This window comes from Lolium rigidum, chromosome 3, assembly GCF_022539505.1.
Source record: "Lolium rigidum isolate FL_2022 chromosome 3, APGP_CSIRO_Lrig_0.1, whole genome shotgun sequence".
NCBI classification, from domain to species: Eukaryota; Viridiplantae; Streptophyta; class Magnoliopsida; order Poales; family Poaceae; genus Lolium; species Lolium rigidum.
This window is the reverse complement of record NC_061510.1, coordinates 24,406,520-24,432,357: the sequence shown is the minus strand read 5'-3', so window position 1 is coordinate 24,432,357 and position 25,838 is coordinate 24,406,520. Positions and strand designations below refer to the sequence as shown.

Here is a 25,838-nt window from a genome sequence, read left to right as displayed (position 1 = left end):
TTGTCTAAGATGCTATATGTTCATCTACTCTGTTGATCTGCATGATTAGTTCATCTGTTGTTTATGTAGTCATGATTTATCAAGTATTAGTTCGGATTAAATCATATGATAATTTGCTTATATATTCAACACTCCAAAAACCTGATTATAGGCAAATGAATTCAAGTGGCATTGCCGCTGCTACGAGGTGGCGCACGAGGGCAGTTCTCTGGTTTGAAAACCTAAACTGCGATAGCGCCCTTCTTGGCAAACCTAAGGGTGATCTTTCTCCTGCTCAGGAGGAAGCTTATAAGAAAGTCGATGCCATGCTTAAGGCGGCTCTCTTCAGTATTCTTGCGGACAACATTGTTGACTCGTACATAACTTTTGATCATGGTAAGGATGTGTGGGATGCACTCGAGGCTAAATTTGGGGTCTCGGATGCTGGCACTGAGTTGTATGTCATGCAGCAATACTATGACTACAAGATGACTGGTGAGCGCTCCGTTGTTGAGCAAGCTCATGAGATACAGTCACTTGCCAAAGAACTTGAGCTGTTTAAGTATACCTTACCGGACAAATTTGTGGCCGGTGGCATTATTGCCATGCTTCCTTCTTCATGGAGGAACTTCGCTACTTCTCTGAAACATAAGAGACAAGAGTTTTCCGTTTCGGATATCATTGGGTCTCTTCATGTGGAAGAAAAGGCGAGAACAAAGGATATACGTGCTCGAGATTTTGAGGGAGGTTCTAGTGCCAATGTGGTACAAAAGAAAAACTTCCAATCCCACAAGTTGAAGAATAAGAACAAATCTGAAGGCAAAGGCAAGTTTGATGGCAAAAACAAGACCTCACACTCAACCAACTTCAAGAAGAAGAGTGATAAGAAGAAAGGGGCTTGCCACGTTTGTGGTGACCCTAACCATTGGGCTCCCAATTGCCCTAATCGCTATGATAAGCATGGGAACGGCGACAAGACCGCTAATATTGTTATTGCTGGCGATACTTAGATGAAGGACGTTCGGTACGGTATTTTCCCTACTGTCCTTTCAGTATGTAACTCTCCTGATTGGTGGATTGATACGGGTGCCAATACACATGTATGTTCTGATGTTTTCATGTTTTCTTCTTATCAGGTCGCAAGGACTTGCTCCGTGTTGATGGGAAACGGCTCACGTGCTTCTGTTCATGGTGTTGGTACGGTAAACCTGAAGTTTACTTCTGGAAAGACCATCCAGTTGAAGAATGTGCAGCACATTCCCTCGATCAATAAGAATCCTCGTCGGCGGATCGCTCTTATGTCGAGATGGTTTTAAGTTGGTTTTTGAGCCCAATAAAGTTGTAATTTCTAAGTATGGACAATTTGTTGGAAAAGGCTATGAGTGCCGAGGCTTGTTCCGCTTATCTTTATCAGACTTATGTACTCAAATTATTAATCATGTTAGCAATGATAGTGAGTCCAATACTTGGCATTCACGACTTTGTCATATTAATTTTGGGTGCATGACGCGGCTAGCCAATATGAATTTAATTCCGAAATTTACTACTGTCAAGAGTTCCAAGTGTCAAGTATGTGTGCAAGCTAAGCAACCTCGCAAGTCTCACAAGTCTGCTGAGGTAAGAGATTTGTCACCGCTGGAACTCATACATTCAGATCTTTGTGAGATGAATGGCGAGTGGACAAAAGGTGCAAAAAGATACTTCATGACGTTAATTGATGACCCCACTCGATATTGTTATGTGTACCTTATGAAATCTAAAGATGAAGCTTTTAATCACTTCAAAATCTACAAAGCTGAAGCAGAAAACCAACTTGATCGAAAGATTAAACGGCTTAGGTCTGATTGTGGTGGAGAGTATTTTTCCAATGAGTTTGATTCTTTTTATGCGGAGCATCCATGAGAGGACGCCTCCCTACTCACCTCAGTCTAATGGGGTGGCCTAAAGAAAGAACCGTACTCTAACTGATTTGGTTAACGCAATGTTAGATACATCGGGTCTATCCAAGGTATAGTGGGGGGAGGCGATAATGACCGCGTGTCATGTCCTAAACCGTGTTCCCACAAAGAACAAATCCATTACTCCGTTTGAGGAATGGGAAAGGAAAAGGTTGAAACTCTCCTACTTACGTACTTGGAGTTGCTTGGCCAAAGTAAACGTGCCAATACCCAAGAAGCGCAAGCTTGGACCAAAAATCGTGGATTGTGTTTTTCTGGGATATGCATTTCATAGTATTGGCTATAGATTATTGATAGTGAAATCTGAGGTATCCGATATGCATGTTGGTATAATTATGGAGTCGAATGATGCGACTTTCTTTAAGGACATCTTTCCCATGAAAGACACGTCTAGATCATCAAATCAGTATAGGCCTAGTTCATCAAGTCAAGAGTTAGTTACAATCTCTGAACCTACCATTGCGATAGAACACTATGATAATCCTGTGGAGGACGACAATGAAGCTCCCAAAAGGAGCAAGAGACAGAGGACCGCATATGAATGCAGTGTTTCAGATCATTCGATATCTAAAAGGATGTCCATATCAGGGGTTATTATATAGACGACATGAATACCTAGAAGTAGAATGCTACACTAATGCAGAATGGGCATGTTTCCAAGAAGATAGGAAAACTACATTAGGCCGTTGCTCATTTATTGGCGGCAAATCAGTTGCTTAGCGTAGCAAGGAAAACATTGTTGCTAGATCTACTGCAGAGCCAAAATTCAGAGCAATGACACGTGAGATTTGTGAAATACTATGGCTTAAAACCCCTTGTACTAGATCTAGGTTTATTTCAGACCAACACAATGATGCGTCGTCTAGTGTAACAGCTCCAGTTGCTCCATTTTTTTATATATATGTAACCATATATTTCATATTTCATTATAGAATCTATTTACAGAGATTACACATATGATCACCAGTTCACCACACAAGATAAACATTCATGTCGTTTTTGCGGAGAAAATTTTGCTATGGCCTCATAAGTTTTTTTTTTTGAGAATTTCGCTCGCTCTTTATTAATCAATCAACAAGTTCCTAGGGATACAGAGGTGTTCAGGTGGTTGAAGCAACCAGACCCGACGACCAAGCGATACACTAACAGAGCTACGAGCTAGGCGATGTGCTTCTCCATTGGAAGCCCTTGCTTCATGCTTAAAAACGACGGACTGAAACAAAGTCGCCGTATCTTTGATCTCCCGGATCACCGCGCCATATCCTCCGTCATATGGCTGCGTCAAATTCTTGATCACCTCCAGACAGTCACTTGCAACACAGATCTTCTGGATATTAAGGTCTTGCGCTAATGCCAGAGCCTCACGACATGCCATTGCCTCAAGAGTAGCGGGCGAATAGCCAACATTCAGCGTGAGGGCAGACGCTCCCAGGAACTCGCCTGCCTCGCTGCGACATACAATAGCAAGGGCTCCACCATTTCATGTCTTCGCTACCGCCGATCAGCATTCAGCTTTACCATACCTACAGGAGGCGCTATCCACTTCGGCTGATTGAGCGTGCAGACCTGTCTCCTCTGTACCACCTTCGTCCCCGGATCCTGGCCAAGATCCTGTAGAAAATTACGAACAAATAGGAAGGTAGAGAGTGGACTCTGCTGTTCTCCCTCATGAATTAGTCTTCGGCGTGCATACCATATCGCCCACATGGTAACAATCATCTCCACTAGATTCGAGTGGTTCAGGGATTCAATCATCGAGAATAACCATTGCTTTGCTGATGGCTCTTCTGTCATGGACATGTGTTGGGTAATCTCCTCGTTCACAAGTGCCCACACACATTTCGACATCGGACAGTCGATAAGCGAGTGTCGCCATGAACGTTCAGCCCCACAAACCGGGCATGAACTCGTCGTTGCCATGTTTCGGTGGTGGCGCACATCACCAGTAGGGAGTGATTGCTGGGCCAGCCGCCAAAGAAACAACCTCAGCTTCGAAGGGACCTGAATCTTCCACATTTTATGCCACAACTTTTCCTCCGCTGCTTGGTTCGAGGTGGCTGGTCTTCCTTCTAGCCAATCTTCACGCCTCTTCCTTGTATTAACCAACAAGCGGTATACGGACCTGACCGAGAGCACGCCGGATCGTTCATAATGCCACGACCATGTGTCCTCGTATTGCCTCGTGCTGAGAGGGATCCTACAGATTTGTTCAATATCCATGGGCTGGAAGGATTCCTCCAACGCCTCCATATTCCATGTCACGGAATCAGCCGCGATGAAGCTGCTTACATGGGTAGGAGGATTATCCTTTTTACTCGGCATTGGGCGGAGAAGATAATCCCGGGGGATCCAGTTATCATTCCATGCATGTGTGGTTGTCCCGGTGCCGATCCTTCGGATTAATCCCTGCTTCATGGCATCTCTCCCCTCCACTAAAGACCGCCAAACCTGTGACGGATGGGAGCCAACAGACGCCTCGAGGAAGCCTGTTGTAGGAAAATAAACAGCCTTGAGAATTCTCGCGCTCAAGGTCTCCGGGTTCTGCAGGATGCGCCATGCCTGTCTTGCCAAAAGAGCAATGTTGAACAATTCTATATCCCGAAATCCCAAACCTCCTGAGCCTTTCGGTGAGCACATGACCTCCCAAGATATCCAATGTGTCTTTCTCTTCCCTTCTTTGCTGCCCCACCAGAAATTACGGATCAACTGGTTGATGTGGTGGCATAAACCTCTCGGGAGCTTAAAGCATGCCAGAAAAAATTGGAATTGCTTGCACTACCAATTTAATAAGGATATCCTTTCCTCCAACTGACAGTAACAACTCTAGCCAGCCTTGTATCCTCTTCCATACCCTATCCTTCAGGTACTTGAAAGCACCGTTAAGTGATCGACCAACATCAGCGGGCATACCAAGATACTTCTCATTCAATGTTTCATTTGGTACCTGTAAAATACCCTTGACAGACTGACGGACCACCTCCGGGCATCCCTTACTGAAAAAGACTGAAGATTTGTCTAGATTTATCCGCTGTCCTGAGGCATTACAATACTTTTTCAGAATTTCAGTAACATCCCTTGCTCCCGCTGTACTAGCTTTAACAAACAACAGGCTATCATCTGCAAAGAGAAGGTGGTTAACCGCCGGGGCTGACGGGGCCACCTGAATTCCCTGAAGGTGTGACTGACAACTCTTTTTTATGAGGCCTGAAAGGCCCTCTGCTGCTATGGCCTCATAAGTGGCCCGGTTGTTTTTGAGTGGAGATACAAAAGCCCAGTTACGCGGTACCCCCAATGCTGGGCCGGCCTGGTTGAGAGCAGCTCCCCGCCGCCTTCGCTTCTTGGACAGGACGCATCCAAATCGAACTCCTCCGTCCGATGCAGGCTAGGGTTCCTTCCGGGCGCACCCCTGGACCCTATATAGCCCGACCGGCCGCCGCCCAATTGACACCGCCTCCGCTCGTCGTCTCCGGCCGCCTGCTTTTTTTTTCGATTTTCTCGCGTGTTAGTTCATCTCCGGCGATTCAGTGTGGGAGAATATAGTAGAAGCAATTACTGGTTCTCGTAATTGCTTCTATTATTTTTTCCCGTGCTGTTTCTCTAGTTTTCTTGGCTATCAGCTGTACTCCTTCCTCTTCTTTTGTGTTCTAGTCGGCCGATCCGATCTGCGAATTTCCTCCTTAAGATCGCGTTCTGACTAATGATGGAAGTGAGGATCCTTTCCCCAAATGATCGACTATGATTATACTGTGCGCAAATGTAGTCCTTTCAGAGGATTCCAAGCCAGAAATCTGATCCATCTCGGAGAACTATTTCTAGATCATTTCTTGTCTGTTCTGTTTTTACTGCGTAGTTTTTTCCTTCTGATTGTTCTTTTCGTCTCTCAACAGTTAGATGGATATGAGGATCCTTTCCCCAAATGATCGACTATGATTATACTGTGCGCAAATGTAGTCCTTTTCAGAGGATTCCAAGCCAGAAATCTGATCCATCTCAGAAAACTTTTGCTAGATCTCTTTTCATGTCTGTTCGGTTTTTACAACTGTTTTTGTTTCTTCTGAGTTTTTTCCGTCTCGCAACAGTTTAGATGGATATGAGGATCCTTTTCCCAAATGATCGACTATGATTATACTGTGCGCAAATGAAATCCCATCAGGATTCCAAGCCAGAAATCTGATCCTTACTCTTGTGCTTGTATTTTTTCTGTTGTTTTTCTTTACTAGATGTAAAGTTCGATGGATGTGAGGATCCTTTCCCCAAATTATCGACTATGATTATACTGTGCGCAAATGTAATCCCATCAGGATTCCAAGCCAGAAATCTGATCCGTCATAGAGTTTCTTTCCTGATGTTTTTTTGAACTTTGTTTCTTTTTCTGTTCGGCACAATTGTTCGTCATAAATTCAATGGAAGTGAGGATCCTTTCCCCAAATGATCGACCACGATTATAATGTGCGCACATGAAATCCTTATCAGAGGATTCCAAGCCAGAAATCTGATCCATTTAATTTACCTGTCTGCTTACCTTGTTCTTTTTTTTTGGTTTATTTACGTTTGTAAACGTGAAACAGATTATTTATGTTGTGTCCGTGAAGCGTGAACAAACAGTCATGACTTAGTTATGTCGGAAATTGAGAGCATAAAATCGGTCTTTGAATTTGCAGAATTCTTCACAATACCCCTGGTGACTATATTGGACGTAGATACGAGATTCCTTTCACTGAATTATCGTCTATATGTATATTGTGAGTAAATGAAATTGCATCAGGATTCCAATCCAGAAATTCTTGTGGAGTTTGATGGATATGAGGATCCTTTCCCCAAATTATCGACTATGATTATACTGTGCGCAAATGTAATCCCATCAGGATTCCAAGCCAGAAATCTGATCCATCATAATCAACTCTGTTTATCCTTTTGTTTATGTTTATTGTTGATAAGAAAAGTGATTGGAAGTAAGGATCCTTTTCCCAAATGATCGACCACGATTATAATCTGTGCAAAGTGAAATCCTTATTTTAGGATTCAAAGCGTGGAATTATCCCTTTCAGTTGTAGACTTATTTAAGTTTGTAACCAGGAAGGCACGAACAGACATGTTATCTTTGTTTGTAACCGCGGTAGCAAATAGGTCTTGAAAATGTTGAAATCGTGAATAGCTCACAGCAAAACTTTAGATCATCATTGTCGTAAAATCTGCAATCGTGTTGTTGAGCTTAACTGAATAAATGTGGAACTGAATGTACTGTTCTTCGGAGTGGGTTAGAGCATCTCCACTCGGCCCCCCGACTAGGCCCCCGAGGGACGTTTTTACCGTCCGGACGGTGTAATTCGGCCCAGTCGCGTCCCCAGTTCCTCGTTTTCGTCCGAATTTGGGTCTAAATTCATCCGGCGATCGCACGCCATCCCCGGCCCCTCGGGGAGCGCTCGGGGACTCCGGACGAAACAAAAGCGCGCGAAACGGCGAGGAAACTTCCCGCGCGTCTGGTGGCCCCAACTTGTTGGCGAGAGACCACGATCGTCGTCCTCATCGCATTGTCTTCCGCGCGTTGAAAAAGCATGCCGCCGGTCAGCATTCGCCGGCCGCGTACCTTCCACGCGGTGAGTTAATGCCGTCGCCTCGGTATCACGTGCGCCTACCTCTATTTATCGCCGAACTACCGCGTCTGCCCCGCATTCACCTCTCCTCTCTCTCGCATTCCACCAAATCTTCCCCCGAACTCGAAGAGGTAGCAATGGCGAACGACGGTGCGGAGAACGGCTTCGGCCGCCGCTCTCTCCACCAATGGGAGGGACGGCTCCTCCACGCGGTGGGCTACCCGGCGCCGCCCCGTGCACCGGGGGGATGGAGGCTGAGCGCAGGCGGCGTGCCGATCCCGCCGCCGCCAACGGGGGGGGGGGGGGGGGGGGGGGGTGCGCACTCGAAACGGCGATCAACGAGGTGCTCGACACTCTCTGTGACGAGCAGCGCGCGGATCCGCGTTTCTTCCCCGACAACCACGAATCGTGGGTCGCGTTCTTCCAGCGCAGGTATGAACGTGAAATCCGGGCGTACGACGGCCCTCCTCCTCCTCCTCCTCCTCCGGCAAGGAATAATGTCGCCGTTCGCCGCCGATGGTGGAGCGCGCCTGAGCGCACCCTCGAAAATGTGCTAGCGCACATCGAGGCCGGGAACTCCCCCTTCCTGGGGATGCCGCCGCCGGTGGCGCCTACCGTGTCGCGCCGGCACGGTGATTACTTCCTCCTCCTCGTCTGGCTCGCGGTCGGCGTCCAGGTCCGGCGGGTCGACGCCGGCCACCGTCAAGCAGGAGTGGGCGACCGTCAAGAAGGAACCGGCGTCGCCACCGCCGACCAGAGGGCGCAGCGGCCGGCGCCCTCGTCATCCGCGACCAGCCTTCCGCTCCGCGGAGCGGCCGGAAGAAGACGAAGAAAGAGGCCGCCGCAAACCGGCTCGCCGAGGAGGAGGCGAACCGCGCGGATGACGCCGCGATGGCGGAGGCGATCGCCGGGTCGGCCGAAGGACATGGAGGAGGAGAAGCGCGCGGACGACGCCGCACCGGAGTGGTCCGAGGCGCGGCCCGGGAGCGCGAGGAGGCGGAGCGGCGGCCGGCGGCCGCCGGATCCGGCCCGGGCGCGTCAAGTCGCCGCTCGCGCCGCCGCACCATCCGCCGCTAGGAACGCCGCGCCCGGGGAGGTGGTGAAGCTCGAGGAGGGCAGCGACGACGGTATGTACCTTCCGTCGCCGCCACGCACCGGCGACGCCGGCCGGGGCACGAGCCGGCCGGTACGAGGCTCCGCCGCCCCGGGACAACGCCGGCTCGAGCGACGACGACGACGGCGGCGACTACACGTCCTTCTACCGCCATTTCGGCATGTAGTAGGCCGCTATTTAGTTTAAGTTTAGTTTGCCAATCGCCGAATTCAAATATATGTATGAATTCGGCCTATTTATGCACGAACTCGCCTCTATATGTTAAATATCATTAAAATTCGCTTATGTTTGAACGAACTCGCCAATTTTGTCTGAATTCGCCGGAGTCCGTTACATCCATCCTGGACTCGCGGCTGGGAAGATGGGCCTCCACAGACAAAATTTTCCTTCAATCCGGACGACAATATCGCCGGATTTGGGCGTGGGGAGCTCAAACGGCTGGAGATGCTCTTATACCGGTACAGGCAAATTGAAGTAGCATCAGATTACCCTGCTCAGTACTGCTCAGTACGTTGGCTGCTAGCCGTACTGGTAATGCTGTAGCACATCGTTTAGCAAAGTTTAGCTGTGAGCTGTTAACCCTCCAAACCTAATTAGACGATTTATATGTAGAATTCACCTTATCCGTTTGATAATTATATTTGAACAGCTGCACAATGAATTAAGTATGACGTAGCCTGTAAATGTAATTCTCACTTTATTAAATACTAAAATCACTTTATCAAATACAAAAAGTCAGGTATATATGCCAGTTGATGGTGGTGGCGAGCTGGAATCGGCCTGGCTGTTGGTGAATTTTCACGGCAGCAATGTGGCGGGGATGGTGTCGAGACGACAGGTTGATCTCCAGTAACGGCGGGCTGGATTTTTCTGCGTCGGACGGCCTAGCTGCTCGTGGGCAAAGGCGAAAAGGAGATGTCTCGAGTTCCACTTAATCAACTTTGGCAGGGCTGAGTGGGAATGATGAGCATAATATTTTTTATAGAATATAAACAATTATAATATAAAAACGAGCTGCTGAGTGCGAATGATGAGCATAATTTTTCTTTCTGTAGTATGCAATCCTATGCAGGGTGGCTTACGGCACAATATTAGTATGGCATAATAATCAATATAATTAATCTGGTTAATAAATTGTCAATCGATCTTTTATAATTCTTACTTTTGGAATCCTTTATACTGCGCTGGTGATGATTATCAATAGATAGGAGAATTTTCACAAAAAAATATGCCAACCATGTATTGTATAATTGTATTGCACTCAGAGTTTCACATTTGCAATGCAAAGTTAGGAGAGTCTCAACTGCCGTCAAAGGGTATCTGACTGTCAAGGTCTTGGCCCTAAGTGGATTGCAAGTCTTGTGACTCTTCTCTATAGTCAACACAAAGCTTCTTGTCAATGGAAGCTCGAGGCAATGATTTTGGCGTGCAAAGGGGCCTCCAGGGCGATCCTGTCTCACCAACTCTATTCATCCTCATGATAGATGTTCTAAACTATGCAGTGAAACTGGCGGAAGAACATGGGTTGTTTTCTCATTTCAATAGTAGTGGCACAAAACATCGGTTGTCGTTGTTTGCTGACATTGTGGTCATACCGATGAAGCCAAACCTTTTAGAGGCGGAAGCTACACTTTATATCTTGCAGCACTTCTGGGAGGCGTCAGGGTTGCGATGCAATCTAATGAAAAGCTTGGCCTCACTGATTAGATGTGATGGAATTGGATTTGCAACATCTTCTGGACATTAGGCATTGTTCGATTAGGCAGTTCCCAATGCAATACCTCAGACTACCTATTTCGCTTGTCGCGCTATCCAATTGCGATCGGCAACCCTTGGTCGACAAGGTGCCAAAATATGTACCGACCTGACTCTACGCTGACCGCAACCCTATTTTCATCTGATGTCTTTGGATCTCCCTCCATGGTTCTTAAGTTGTATAAACAAACTGCTACATGGGTTTTTTCTGGTAGGCTTCGATGTAGGCGAGGAAGCAGTAATGTCGCGTGGTATGATCTGTTCGTCAAAGATGTTTGGTGGCCTGGGAGTGAAAAACTTGAGGCTTTTAAACATGGCACTAAGAATGCGGTGGAGAAGGATGGACAAGTGTTAGACGAAAGACTTAACCTACCACTTAAATTCAATAGTAAAAAATTACCTACCAAGTTGTCCCTGCAAGTGCCATATTCGAAATAACAATAAAATATTAGGGAACTATTATTTACTATGTTTCTATCTAAGAATTTTTTTTATAATTATTGATACAAAGTTTCTTGAGAAAAGAATCATGTGTAACTTAGTGTGTCACTACTTTCACCCACACATCAACCTTCACTAAAGAGAATGCAAAATTATGTAAACTAAGAATACAATCAAAATGTTTTACTTTGTAAATTTCAAGTAACTTTAAAATAATAAGCATGCCATTTTTCGTCTTGGATTGAATGCTATAAGAATAAGTAATCAAGAAGACAGTCCATAGATTAATTAGAACTATAGAAATAGATTTCCAGTAAAAAATATTTACACGATCCAACAAGTACATTTGACCGGTAACTCGATGTGGGTATTGAATTAGCATGTGGACTTATTTAATAAATAACTTTCAATATTTTTTGGAAAAAATATGAAATATCAATTTCGTAAATGTGTCAATACAACTGCACTACCGAATCTCCATCTTTTACTGTTATTTAGATACCCATACCCATATGCCGTAGTTTTCACTGCTTGTCTTGTTCCCGAGATCGTCTTCGGGCAATCCATCTTGCCCGGATATCAACATTTGGTACCAATTGTTGATGTTTTCTTGAATAACCAAAAAATCTCCATTTCTTGCTATTGTAGCCAACCGGTCTCACTGGGACGAGTTTCTAAGAGTGTGTCAAGGTGTCCCACTACATCGTCCCATTTCTTCAATAGTCGAATCTTTACGCAAATATTTACCAGTACTGCCACACCTACAAAATTTATTTTCGGAAACCATCTACGGACTCACGAGTCACGTCGTGCGCAGCAGCGTGGAGGGAGGTTTCCGATTATTACGGGAGGAATGGAAGCTGAACCAACCAGTTTAGTCCACGTCAGTCCGTAGAAATTTTTGTACAAAAAAGAGTCTGTAAGTCTAGGATCATTGAATATTTACACTAAACCTCCTTTTACACCGCTGAGGAAGAATGTACCCTTTATAGAGAAAGATAAACCTTGGTGAATACAATTGCGTAATATTTTGGGCGTATAATCGGCAGGTATGCACTCATTTGTGTGGATCTAAAAAAGTAAAAAACTGGTAACCGAGACATGCAACCGTTAAAACAGGCTGCGGTATGCAGCGAGTGAAGATGAAAAAACTCCACAACGGGCAGGAGCTAGCAGGCCCGACTCGAGCCCAAACCCAGAGTCCAAACTCGCGAGCGACCGAACCCACCCTACTTGCGCAATACCAGGTTTTTTTTGACAAGGTGGCGGTGATGCATGCGAAGCTGGTGCGGTCAATCAAGGTTGAATTCGAGCTGTGAAGGAAAGCTAAGTTATGAGGTAATGGATATCAGAGAGGGATTACGCAGTGCATCTCTTAGTCGCTGTGGGGCATGATGCAGATCGTTTGTGTTTGTGCCATAATCACAGAAACCTTGCATAACTCTTCTATCTATACCAGGATAAAGAAGTTAAGATTTCTGCTAAAATTCCGTGCAACATTTTTTTGGACAAATTTTTATAATGGGCTAGATGTCACCATGTGACAATGATCCAACAGCTACAGTGCAAAAATTCAAAAAGTTGAACCGTGAATCATTGCCCTGTCTAGAACAATAATATTTAGGTAATGGCTAGACATGAAACTTTATCATATAAATAAAAGCATGTCAGAAAAGCCTACTATTATATAGAGATAACAATCAGTATCATCTTCGAACTCAACCAAAACGAGGAATACACTTCTCATATGAATGTCATTAAAATCTGTGTATTAAGTTTAGAACAAAACTTATATACATGGTTTCTATTTTACACCAATGCAATAAAAATACTAAATTTAAATATTTAACATTGTATCTTAGACAAGTGCTACGCGAAAGACTTACCCTACCACTTAGATTCGATAGTAAAAAAAAATACCTACCAAGTTGTTTGTTAAAAGCTTAAAGATCCTTGCAAATGACATATTAGAAATAACACTGAAATATTTGGGAGTCTATATTATTTACTATTGTTTCCATCTGAGACAAAAATAATTATGATCATTGAAATAAAGTTTTTTTGAAAAAGAAGTCATGCGTCCTTACTATTCGACTAGCTTCATCATCATATCAATCTCTAAAGTTAATGCAAAAATATGTAAACTAAGAATACACACAACATGATTTACTTAGTAAATTTCAAGTAACTTTAAAATAAAGTCACGCGCCCTTACTGTTTGACTAGTTCCATCATCATATCGTTCTTCAACAAAGAGAATGCAAAAATATGTAAACTGAAAATACAAAGAAATGATTTACATAGTAAATTTAAAATAACTTTAAAGTAATGAATGTGTCAGTTTCCTCTGGGATTTATTGATATAAGAATAAGTAATCAAGTCGATGGTTTAAACTATATATTAATAAGAAATACTTAAATAATTTTCAACATTTTTTTGGAAATATGAAATACTAATTTTGCAAGTGTGCCAATACAGCAACACTACCGATTTTCAGTCTTATCGTATTGTTTCGCTGCCCCTCATGTTATCGTCTTTTTCACTGCTTGTCTAACTCTCGAGACCGTCTCCGGCCATCCATCTTGTCAGGATAGCAACTGTTGTTTTTTTTTTTGCGGGGAGGATAGCAACTGTTGTTGGTACCTAGTGATGATGTTTTCCTGAATAGCCAAAATTTCTCCATTCCTCGCTATTGTAGCCAGCTGTTCTCACCGAGACAGGTTTCTAAGAGGGTGTCAAGCCGCCCCAAGACATCAATCCTCTTGTTCCGCCATTTTCCTAAAGTTGGATCTTTGCACAAATATTTACTGCCTTTTATTTAACCGTTGACGAAGAGTGTAACCTTTATTGAGAAAGATAAACACCAGTCTCGAGGATTCATGCTCCAACTGTAAAACATTTGCGTAATATTTTAGGTGCACTCATTTGTGCGGAGCTAAAAACTGGTACTAACAAAGACATGCAACCGTTAAAACAAGCTGAGTAAACATGAAAAAACTCCACAACGGGCAGGAGCTACCAGGCCCCGATTGGAGCCCAAACCCAGAGTCCAAACTCGAGAGCGACCGAACCCATCCCACTCGCGCAACCACACACCGCACCAAACCCGCACAGCGACCTCGCCCGAGCGACACAAGGTGAGAGATGGAGGCGGCGGCGGCAGCGGCAGCGGCCGGCGTGCAGCTGGGCACCTCGAAGCCGCAGATCGCGACGCAGGCGGAGATGGCGGAGGAGCGCGTGCCGATTGCCTACCGCGACCAGTGCGCCCACCTCCTCATCCCGCTCAACAAGTGCCGCGTCTCCGAGTTCTACCTCCCCTGGAAGTGCAAGCCCGAGCGCCACGCCTACGAGAAGTGCGAGTACGAGCTCGTCATGGAGCGGATGCTCAAGATGCAGAAGATCCGCGAGGCGCAGGCCAAGGGCGCCGCCACCATCGTCGTGCCCCTCATCCCGTCCACCGCCAAGCTCGGCTGATCCGGGTCTGCCCCGATCTGCCCGATTCAGGTGATTGCCTGCTCTATCTCCTCATTTCTCTTCAATTCCTGATTCGTCGTGAATACTTATCATTGTCAGGTTTATCGCTTATTAATGGCGCACCTGGGTGCGCCACTGCTATCACGCCAATACTAACTGTTAGCAGTGGCACACCAGTGGTGCGCCACTGGTAATCTGATACGTCTCCAACGTATCAATAATTTCTGATGTTCCATGCTTGTTTTATGACAATACCTACATGTTTTGCTCGCACTTTATAATGATTTCATGCATTTTCCGGAACTAACCTATTAACAAGATGCCGAAGTGCCAGTTCCTGTTTTCTGCTGTTTTTAGTTCCAGAAAGGCTGTTCGGGCAATATTCTCGGAATTGAAGAAACTCCAGAAAGACTCCAGGGGCGCCGCCGCCATCGCGAAACTCCAATTCGGGGGACAGAATCTCTGTTCCGGCACGCCGCCGGGATGGGGAAGTGCCCCCGGAAGCCATCTCCATCGACGCCACCGCCTCCATCATGCTCCGTGAGTAGTTCCCCCATGGACTACGGGTTCTAGCTGTAGCTAGTTGGTACTCTCTCCCCAATGTACTTCAATACAATGATCTCATGAGCTGCCTTACATGCTTGAAATTCATCTGATGTAATCGGTGTTGTGTTTGTTGGGATCCGATGGATTGTTACATTATGATTAATCTATCTATAAAGTTTGTGAAGTTATTGTTGCTACAATCTTGTTGTGTTTAATGCTTGTCACTAGGGCCCGAGTGGCATGATCTTAGATTTAAGCTCTATACTTATTGCTTAGATTGTATCTACAAGTTGTTTGCACATGTCTATGTCCGGAACCCGAGGCCCCAGAGTGACAACAAGCGGGATAGCTGGAGGGGAAGGCTTAGATATGAGGATCACATGTTTTCACCAAGTGTTAATGCTTTGCTCCGGTGCTCTATTAAAAGGAGTACCTTAATTGCCGATAGATTTCCTTGAGGCCCGACTGTCACCGGCTGGTTGGACAAAAGATGTTGTACAAGTTTCTCATTGCGAGCACGTATGACTATATATGGAAAACATGCCTACATGATTAATAATCTTGATGTTCTGTCTTAATGCTATTTCAATCCTATCAATTGCCCAACTGTAATTTGTTCACCCAACACTTGTTATTTGAGAGTTACTAGTAGTGTAGATAGCTGGGAACCCCGGTCCATCTCTCATCATCATATACTCGTTCCTATATGACATTGGAAGTAGTATCAACTATTTTCTGGTGCCATTGCCTCACGTATTACTGCTTCTTGCTGCTTTGTGTTACTATTACTACTTGCTCTCATATTACTTGCTGCTTTCACATCACCCCTGTTACTAGTGCTTTTCCGGATGCGGCTGAATTGACAACTCAGTTGTTAAGGCTTATAAGTATTCTTTACCTCCCCTTGTGTCGAATCAATAAATTTGAGTTTTACTTCCCTCGAAGACTGTTGCGATCCCCTATACTTGTGGGTTATCATAATCCAAATACCAATGATGCACCACCTAGTGCACCACTCCTAACGTACAGGTGCACCACTGCTATTTCGTCGAGGTGTGCCACTACGCAAAAAAGAGGCGTGCCACTGGTAAAAATTTGAAATTTGGATTTGGATTGATATCTGGATTGTTTTCGATTTTTTTTTGCATTTTTTTCGATTTCCTTTTTAGTATGCATCTTGGCTCTGTGATGGGAAGCTCCACATGCAGCTGAAGAAGAGGAAGGAAGGGTCGGCCGAGTGGAGGAGGAGTGGATGAGGAGAAGGAGGCCAGAGTTGGAGAAGTAGTGGAGGAGGAGGAAGATGCCGGAGTTGGAGAAGGAGTGGAGGAGGAGGCCGAAGTTGGAGGAGAGAGTGGAAGATGAGGCCGGAGTGGAGGACGATGCCAAATTTGGAGGAGGAGGCCGAAGTAGAGGAGGACGAAGCTGAGGAGGAGGAGGAGGTGGTTGAGCAAAGAGTTGGGGGAGGAGGTAGTGGAGGAGTAGTAGAGGAGGAGGAGAGGAAGGGGAAAGGATGGAGGAAGTGTGTGGAGGAGGGAGGAGACGGGGGATAAGGATTAAAGGGTGGCCGGCCAATTTAAATTTCGAAGGAGGGAAACTTAGCAGTGGCGTACCCCATGGCTTTGCGCCACTCGTACTTTTTTTGCCCGAAATCTTAAAGCTGGAGAAGGTCATGTTTCCTTTTCGATTTCTAGGAATCTAAAAATTCTCGGGCGTTTAAATCGGATGTAAAATTTTGCGTAGATACATTTTCATATAAAAATGGTTTTCGTGGAAGGTCGTATACAACCAGAAATCCTGTTTTACCGATACATGATGCAATTTTGTAAAAAAAGTTGAAATTAATGTTTGTACGAAGTGCATCTCTTAGTCGTTGTGGTGCATGAGGCAGATCGTTTGTGGTTGTGCCATAATCATGCAAACCTTGTATAACTCTTCTATCTGTACCTAATAATAAAAGAGCTAAGGTTTATACCAAAATTTCGGTCTAACATTTTTTTGGACAACTTTCTATAATGGTCTAGATCTCACCATGTGACAATGATCCAACAACTACAGTGCAAAATTTCAAAAAATTGAACCGTGAATCATTTCCATGTCTAGAACAATAATACTTAGGTAATGGCTAGACATGAAACTTTATCATATAAATAAAAAGCATGACAGAAAAGCCTGCTATCATATAGAGATAACAATAAATATCATCTTGGAACTCAACCAAAACGAGCAATACACTTGTCATATGAATGTCATTAAATTTTGTGTATTAAGTTTATAACAAAACTTATATACATGGTTTATGAAATAAAAATACTAATTTTAAATATTTAACATTGTATCTTAGACAAGTGCTACGCGAAAGACTTAACCTACCACTTAGATTTGATAGTAAGAAAATACCTACCAAGTTGTTTGTTAAAGGCTTAAAGATCCTTGCAAATGACATATTTGAAATAACACTGAAATATGTGGGGGTCTATTATTTACTATTGTTTCTATCTAAAACAAAAATAATTATGATCATCGAAATAAAGTTTTTTGAGAAAGAAGTCATGCGTCCCTCACTATTCGACTAGTTTCATCATCATCAATAGGTAAAGAGAATACAAAAATATGTAAACTAAGAATACACACAACATGATTTACTTAGTAGATTTCAAGTAGCTTTAAAATAAAGCCATGCGTCCCTTAATGTTAGACTAGTTTCATCATTATATAGATCTTCGGCAAACAAAATGCAAAAATATGTAAACTAAAAGTACAAAGAACATCATTTACATAGTAAATTTCAAGTAAATTTAAAATAATAAATGTGCCAGTTTCCTCTGATATTCAATGATATAAGAATAAGTAATCAAGTCGATGGTTTAAACTATATATTAATAACAAATACTAAAATACATTTTTAGTATAAAATATTTACACGCACTAACTAGTACATTTTACTAGGTTGTGTGATAATTGTGTTGAAGGATCTGTTTCTATTTAATAAATAATTTTCAACATTTTTTTGGAAATATGAAATGCTAATTTTGCAAGTGTGCCAATACAGTTGCACTACCGATTTTCCATCTTATCATCTTGTTTCGATGCCCCCATGCTAACGTCTTTTTCACTGCTTGTCTAACTCTCGAGACCGTCTCCCACCATCCATCTTGTCGGGATAGCAACTGTTGTTGGTACCTAGTGTTGATGTTTCCCTGAATAACCAAAATGCTATACAACTCGCTATTGTAGTCAGCTGTTCTCACTGAGACATGTTTCTAAGAGGGTGTCAGACCGCCCCAAGACATCATCCTCTTGTTCCGCCATTTTTCCAGTGAATATTTGCGTAATTATTTACTGCCTTTTATTTAACCGCTGCCGAAGAGTGTAACCTTATAGGGAAAGATCAACACTGGTGAATAGAATAAGTTGTCTCGAGGATCCATGCTCCAACTGTAAAAACATTTGTGTAATATTTTGGGCTAATCAGCAGGTGTTCACTCATTTGTGTGGATCTAAAAACTGGTAACAAAGACATGCAACCGTTAAAACAGGCTGCGGTTTGCAGAGAGTGAAGGTGAAAAAACTCCACAACGGGCAGGAGCTACCAGGCCCCCGATTGGAGCCCAACCCAGAGTCCAAACTCGATAGCGACCGAACCCACGCCACTCGCGCAACCACGCACCGCACCAAACCCGCAACAGCCCATCGGCGACCTCGCCGGAGCGACAGAAACTGAGAAGATGGAGGCGGCGGCGGCAGCGGCCGGCGTGCAGCTGGGCACCTCGAAGCCCCAGATCGCGACCCAGGCGGAGATGGCGGAGGAGCGCGTGCCGATCGCCTACCGCGACCAGTGCGCCCACCTCCTCATCCCGCTCAACAAGTGCCGCGTCTCCGAGTTCTACCTCCCCTGGAAGTGCGAGCCCGAGCGCCACGCCTACGAGAAGTGCGAGTACGAGCTCGTCATGGAGCGGATGCTCAAGATGCAGAAGATCCGCGAGGCGCAGGCCAAGGGCGGCGCCACCATCGGCGTGCCCCTCATCCCGTCCACCGCCAAGCTCGGCTGATCCCGATCTGCCCGATTCAGGTGATTGCCTGCCCTATCTCCTCATTTCGGTTCAATTCGTGATTCGTCGTGAACATTAGGGTTGATTGGGTGGAGTTGAATGAATAGCTAGGGTTTGCGGTAGTTGACTCTACAGCCGATTGGGCAGAATGTATTTCGCCCGACACAAATTCATGGGAGCCTGATGCACGTTAGCAGCCTAGATCTGTAGACCAATGTATCATGTATGCGGGGATCCAGAATAAGTTTTCATATCATATCCTTCCATTTCACCGTTATTCCAACCGTTTGTAGTGTTCTTCAGTCGGTGTGTACGTTTGGAGTTGGGATTTGAATCAGCAGTGATCTGTGCTTATAGTGGTTTCGAAGTGCCCAAACAAGGAGGATATACATAGGTGAAAGCTAACATTAATTCCTGCTATTTGGCCTCTGAATTTTTCCAGAGCTTCAAAACTAAAGCATGAGCTTAATGTTCTGGAGTTTATGTTTTTCGTGGCATGAGTAGAGCTTTAAATTTTAGACTGGTCTCAGAAGTAGAGACGGTGGCTATTATGGTTTCATGTCAAATTAGAAATGGAAGCAAAGAAGTAGCTCCATTGACAAACTTGCTAACTTATCGTCTCAGTCTCCGTGGAGGTCTGTTAGTTACTTTTTTGTTTTGTTTTTGAATTTGGCCTGCCCTTGCCAGTATTTGGCTGCCTATATATTGGGGCACTTGGTCTCAAGTATACACCGCTTCTTGTGACTGAGCAATGTATCATGTTTAGTATTTTCACTATTTTGAATTTTCTCCTTTCTGTTTAACTGGTCAAGAGTCTGCATAATAAGTCATATTACAGCTGAACTAGTTTGATGAATAGATGAAGTTACATATTTATGTAGAATTTTGTACATCATGTGTTGATTTCTGGTTAAATTCAGTGACCAGGCCATACTCACACCCCCAATTCTTGCTTGAATTTAGAACAGCCAATGTATCTGTCCTTTTACATGATTTTTGTACCTTCTTTTACTTTTAAGTTGGTATCGCAGTTCTATACAAATGCTAGAGTTTTCTGTCCCTCCGTGCAACATATCTATTTAAACTGATCAATGCTAAGAAAGAACACTGGTTCTGTTTTGATTTATTGAATGGAGACCCTGTTATCCTGTCCATGGCAAATGGGAGCTTCTCCTCTGGTTGTAAGTGGTAGTTAATCACTAACTGGATGGCATTAGAACTAGTGATCTAGCAATGGAGATTGAGAAGATTGTCCCTCAACTCTAATGTGTCGGTCATATTTTTTATCTGTATTTTGCATGAGAATTACTTGCCCAAAAAAGTTAGATACCACATGGTGAACTGTTGAATCTGTTAATCAAGTGACTATCATTGGCATACATGATAAATCCCGAAAACGAGCATATTCTGGTGATGATTCTGAATTGTGGTATGACTAGTTATTAGTTCTGTCTTTTTTTGTGCTAAGGGCCACTTCTTTTGGGCTTATGCTTATAGAGAAGCCGGCTTATGAATTTCGGTGGGGAGAAACACCGGTGGGGAGAAGCTCTGAGAAACTGTCTTGGACACTTCTTTTCGGCTTATGAAAATTGAGCTATCTTTTGTGTTGTGTTGTGTAAAGACTATAAAGCCCCTAAAATTCAATTGTGTCTTTGTCAATACTTAATATTGTATTGTTGCTTGTTTTACACATATGTAAGCAAGAAAATGAGAACCAGGCCATTCTTGTGATGCCATTGTATGTAAAATGATCATAACAGAACAAAGTTGCAATGCTTACACTGTAGTTTGCAAAATAAAAATATCAAACAACGAACATGTGCAGGTTTCTGAATTTTATAACACAAGATTAAATTGTATCCATCAGAAACGTCACAAAAATCACATCTCCACATCATCAACACAGTGAGGCACCGGCCCAAATTTTGCACTCCACACATCACAAATTTCACAAAATCAAAGTCGGAGTGACGAGGTACTAGCAGCCGAAGGGATGCAGCTTGTGTGGTCGAGCTTACTGGAGGGCGGAGCTCCAAAGATGGACTGGCCGGCGGCAGCGGCGGCGGATGGAACTTGTCCTCGACATCGGCACCAGTCCGTGCTGCAGGTGGAGATGCGGCCGTGAGCGGGCAGGGGCTGTAGCGGCGATATGCGGAGAGGCTGTGGGCGGCGCCGGCTAGGGGTCGTCATCAACTGGCCGAGGTGTCAACCGGCGGCGGCGGGATCCTTGCTGCAGGAGGATGGCTCGCGGCGAATAGCTGTGGGCGGGTCCAGTAGAGGCTAGGGCGGGGCCGGCTGCGACCGTAGAGGACGGCGGCGAGGCAGGCGCTGGTGGCGAGGGCGGGGCCGGCGCTGGTGGAGCGGCGGGGCCAGCGGCGGGGCTGACGGCGCGACCAGCGGTGGTGGAATCCTAGTGCGCACGGGCATGGGGTCGTCCACGATTTGGGATATGAGCGATGGGGAGAGATGGTTCCGTTTTCTTTTTCTTTTTTGCTTTTCGTTCGGTGACCGACAGGGCATTTCCTGTAAAATGAACTCAACTTCAGGGGGACGTTGACATACCGGTTCGCCTAACTTTTGGAGAAGCTCGGGAAACTGGTCTGGGGGAGTTTCTGGATTTGCACTATGAGCTGGCTTCTCGGCCAAAATAAGCAAGACAAAAGCTGGACACTTCTTTTGGGCTTCTCCGGTTTGGCACCTAGAAGCAGCTCTAGAAGCCCAAAAGAAGTGGCCCTAAGTTTCTTGCTTTCTTTTGAAATTTGTTTCAACACTTCAACTTAACACGGGTACCTGTCTAATTCATCCAAGAAACCATCATGAGATCTAGCTCAAAAGAAATGGACATATATGACTCTTCAGTTTTACCTTACATTTGCATCAGTTAAGTCCTATGCTCATCCATGATATATGGGGAACACAACTGATGTGATACTTAAGGAATCTTTTGGATCTAGTCTAGCCCATGTGGCTCAAATCGTCCATTGTAAATCAGTTGTTTTTAGCAGTTCCGCAATCTTGTCTGATTATTCTGTTTGTAGCCTGTGACAACAAGAAACAAATGACAGAACAATGGCAGATGTACAACTAGTGTCCTTTGCTGGTCAAGGCTCATTGGTTCCGTTAATAGTAACTGCACATGATTCCCTGCACTTACTGTATATGGGGTACCTTTTTCTTTGGAATTATGCATCATGCCATTTTGACGTGGATCTTTTGCCATTTGCGATCTTTTCAACGCTGTCCATCAGGTGTTTGTACGCTTTGACGTATCATTTTTGACATGTAGTTGAGCTCGCTTTGTTTTATAAGTTTCTCCAACATTTCCAACTTAGGACGAGTAACCTTTCTAATTCATGCAAGGAACCATCATGAGATATATTCTCTCTGTTCCTAAATAGATGTTTTGGCAGCTCAAATTGAACTGCCAAAATATCTTATATTTAGGAACAGAGGAAGTAGTTCAAAAGAAATGGACATACATGACTTCAGTTTTACCTTTCATTTGCATTTGTTAAGTCCTTCGCTCACTCATGATATGTTGAAAACACATCGGATCTGACATTTAAGGAATCTTTTGGATCCGATGTAGCTCGTATCTCTGCAAATCGTCCACTGTAAATCATGTCTATTTAGCAGTGCCACGATCTTTTCTGATAATTCTTTTAGCAACATGTGACAAGGAACAAAGGGCAGAATAATGACATACGTACAACTAGTGTCCTTTGGCTGTCCAATGCTCATTCGTTCCGTTAATAGCAACTGCAAATGATTCCTTGCACTTATTGTATATGGGGCACTTTCTCTTTGGAGTTATGCATCATGCCATTTTGACGTGGACCGTTTCGCATTTAAGATCTTTTCAACTCTGTCCATCAGGTTTTGCACCCCTGGACTGTATATTTGTAACATGTAGGGTCAGTACCTGCAGTTTAGTTCAGGGTAAAATTGATGGGCGTCGCTGTGTTATCTGATTCTTTTAATGAAAATGACCTTCTGAAAGGGTCATCTCGCATGCAAATGCATCACTACGAACTTTGATGCCCCCCATTTGAATTTAACATTCTTGGACAACAGTATCTTCCCTTACGGATTGGTATGGGGTTAACATTTTGCCGTTTCGGCCTCAAGCAGTGTCAGAAAATGTCATGCTGTTTTCCATTTGGTAATGTCTGGTTCTGTTTTATTCATTTGCTGATGAAAACTCTCTATCTGGAAATCAGCTTGATTGTACTTCTCTGTAGCAGCACGTGTTTATCATGCAGTCACATTGACCAATTACATTATTTTGGATGCACAGGTTTGGCACTAAGGCGTGAAGGGCAGCTGCAAGGATCATGGATGATAGTTCCATGAACAAAACACATGTTTGTATTTTGCATAAGTTAACTCATGTCTTCATCATCCCTTCTGCCTTTTCTCGGTTAGTGAGCACCTTCAAGTTTCGATTTGTTGGAATAAGGAATGCTGTCTATACTCAATGAGTGAAATGACACCTTGAAGTTTTGAATGCAATGCCTGGACTCTGCTTATGTAGCAATGTTAATCCATTAGAGCCAATAATATTTCTTAAAATAAATATTTGTGCTTATAATCTAGTAAAACTTTTGAGATTGCTGGTTGTTGTGGGCAAATGTTCTTCTGAGCCTGTGCGTCCTAGTGTAGGAACTGTTGTGTTCATTTGTCTACGCCAGTTTTGTGTGGCTTATTTCTGTTTTAGTTGGTGGGCTGAAGCTGCTCTGTTCAGTCCTGGTCGAATTAACCACATTGGGACGTTTTTTTTTTTTTTGGAAAGAAAGGGTTTTCCCCGGTTTCATTAGCGAAACATGACTGTCTACAGGCATGTTGGGACGGATGTGAACCAGATTTACGGCAACACTTGTGCACATGATAATCTCAGTTTGAACCATCTTTTGTCATGCATCTTCGCCCATTGTCACTAGGTAAAAACGCACAGAACGCGTGGTGTGACCTGAAAACAGATGTGGAATGAGCTACTCCGCTACTGTTCTCTGGAGATTGGCCTGGAAGCCCCCACTCAGCTGGCGTCCATGTAACGGCCTCCGGCGAAATGGCGAGGTCGATGAAGAGCTGGGATGGCGGCGGTGGTTGGGGGTGTCCTGTTGCAACCATACGACGGCGAGGTCGATGAAGAGCCTCGATGGCGGCGGTGGTTGGGGGTGTCCCGTTGCAACCAATGCGACGCTCGTGCTTTTGCTGTGGCGAGGAGGAGGCAAAGAGGACGCAGGAAACGATCTGGTCTGTGGCGAGCGCTGCGCACCGGTGCAGTGCCCGGACACTTGCAGCTCAGCAGCTTTTTTTTTTGAGAAAAGACCACGTGTTCACTCATTCAGCCAAGCATACACGAGTACAGCACACACACGCGGACCCAACCTGGAAAGATCCAGATGGACAGGTGTCCCAGAGAAAATGCACAAAGGCCCCTGTAAAAAGAAAATATTACAACGAAGCCCTTTAGAGGCCATGTGCACACCACCGTCGACCGCCGATCCCGACCTCCGCCGCCGCCGAAGCGCCGCCGGAGAGAAGAAAAGCGGCGGATGCCAACCGCCCAGCTCCGGGAAGCCCCGTCGCGAGCACTACGCTTAAGAGCCTCAATAGTGGCCGCCGGCGGCGGGACCTTGCCGTTGGGGCATGTCGGCCGGGGACGCCCACGAGCTTCACGGAGCCCGCCTCCAGGTGCCTTCCGTCGACGCCGTCGAGGAAGCGCGAAGAGCCGCCCTGCCGCCATCCGCCGAAACCGGCTCCGGGCCAACCATCCATCCGCCCAGGCCGCCGTCGCCGCCCTCGAAGAAGACGACCCCGGACAGCGGACTCACGTACGAGACCTCCAGAACTCCCGGCCGACGCGGGAGCACGCGCCGCCGTGACGGAGACGAGTCCGGAGGACAAAATCCTCGGGCATGGTCGCCGCGGCCGCCCTCGCCGAGCCATACCCGAGGAAACCCTACCTCGCCAGGCCACCGGACCAGCGAGATCTACAAGCTCTCCGGCGCCGCTCTGAAGAACACCGCCGAGGTGGGGAACGAGCTGCAGCAACCTTATTTCCCCTCGACGCCGCCTCCACCACCACGACGGCGCCCCTGGGAAGACTAGTCCTACTCTTATCTACAGGCCTGAAGCGAAGCCGAGGGGCCCCCCGTCCTCCCGTCGCCGGAGCGGCGGACGGATGAGAGGAGAGCCCCCGGGCTCGCTGGCCGTCGATGGTGGAAAAAGTGTCGCCTCCCTCTTCGCTTTTCTGGAGAAACAGAGAAGGGGAACAGCTCAGCAGCTAGGATGCAGAGAGAGTGGGAGTCATGTAGCGACGTAGCCCAGCTAGGGTGAAGGGAATGATGATGGCAGACGGAGAAAACAGACACGTACAGCGCACATGTCCCATTCCAAATGCGCTCAGGAAGTCGGGCTCTACTAGCATCTAGCTAGGCAGCCCAGGCCCAGTACAGATTAGGTGGCGGTAGCAGTAGCACCGTGTGCAACGACGGAAGATGGTGGAGGAAACAGAATCATGGTCGTGGGGGAGTCGGCAAAATGGAGTGTTGAATATGCCCATCTGCCCCTACCATGGCTAAGTTGCAATGATGCTACCACTGCTCTTGTGAGACTGTACTCTGTTCTGCCGGCGCGTCGCCACTGTTTCCCGTCCATCTCATCATTCTATCCGTCTTCCTCACATGCCTGTTCTTCGGTTTTTGTCGTCGCCTCATCGATCAAATAATATCGAGTGCATTCCACCTTTTACCTTTTGGTTGTGTATTTATGACACATATTACCTTATTTACTGGGGACTTCTACTAAAATATCTCATTTAGCGGACTTTGAACACGCCTAACTTTAGCATTTTGCTAGTTATTGTTAGATAGTATAGGCGTGTTGACGTGGATAGACAAAGTATGTAAATATCGGAGAGTC

General features: G+C 45.4%; 2 protein-coding genes and 7 non-coding genes across 9 annotated transcripts; all 9 read left to right on the top strand.

The window, feature by feature from the left end:
- The first annotated feature begins 5,637 nt into the window (after positions 1 to 5,637).
- Positions 5,638 to 5,734, top strand: LOC124704877. The gene has a single exon (XR_007003747.1). It is a non-coding gene; the product is annotated as a small nucleolar RNA Z103 (small nucleolar RNA).
- Positions 5,735 to 5,828: 94 nt separating this feature from the next.
- LOC124704875 lies at positions 5,829 to 5,926 on the top strand. The gene has a single exon (XR_007003745.1). It is a non-coding gene; the product is annotated as a small nucleolar RNA Z103 (small nucleolar RNA).
- Positions 5,927 to 6,021: 95 nt separating this feature from the next.
- LOC124704887 lies at positions 6,022 to 6,116 on the top strand. The gene has a single exon (XR_007003756.1). It is a non-coding gene; the product is annotated as a small nucleolar RNA Z103 (small nucleolar RNA).
- A 53-nt stretch (positions 6,117 to 6,169) lies between these two features.
- LOC124704882 lies at positions 6,170 to 6,264 on the top strand. The gene has a single exon (XR_007003752.1). It is a non-coding gene; the product is annotated as a small nucleolar RNA Z103 (small nucleolar RNA).
- A 76-nt stretch (positions 6,265 to 6,340) lies between these two features.
- LOC124704878 lies at positions 6,341 to 6,438 on the top strand. The gene has a single exon (XR_007003748.1). It is a non-coding gene; the product is annotated as a small nucleolar RNA Z103 (small nucleolar RNA).
- A 295-nt stretch (positions 6,439 to 6,733) lies between these two features.
- On the top strand, positions 6,734 to 6,828 carry LOC124704880. The gene has a single exon (XR_007003750.1). It is a non-coding gene; the product is annotated as a small nucleolar RNA Z103 (small nucleolar RNA).
- A 55-nt stretch (positions 6,829 to 6,883) lies between these two features.
- Positions 6,884 to 6,985, top strand: LOC124704890. The gene has a single exon (XR_007003759.1). It is a non-coding gene; the product is annotated as a small nucleolar RNA Z103 (small nucleolar RNA).
- A 7,001-nt stretch (positions 6,986 to 13,986) lies between these two features.
- On the top strand, positions 13,987 to 23,454 carry LOC124694523 (NADH dehydrogenase [ubiquinone] 1 beta subcomplex subunit 7-like). Its single transcript, XM_047227501.1, has 2 exons — positions 13,987 to 14,346; positions 23,209 to 23,454. The coding sequence occupies exon 1, from the start codon at positions 13,987 to 13,989 to the stop codon at positions 14,314 to 14,316; it is 330 nt and encodes a 109-aa protein (XP_047083457.1). The 3' UTR covers positions 14,317 to 14,346; positions 23,209 to 23,454.
- Positions 18,510 to 23,454, top strand: LOC124701302 (NADH dehydrogenase [ubiquinone] 1 beta subcomplex subunit 7-like). The gene is made up of 2 exons (XM_047233352.1): positions 18,510 to 18,931; positions 23,209 to 23,454. Exon 1 carries the CDS (start codon positions 18,588 to 18,590, stop codon positions 18,909 to 18,911), a length of 324 nt encoding a protein of 107 aa, XP_047089308.1. The 5' UTR covers positions 18,510 to 18,587; the 3' UTR covers positions 18,912 to 18,931; positions 23,209 to 23,454.
- Positions 23,455 to 25,838: the final 2,384 nt, after the last annotated feature.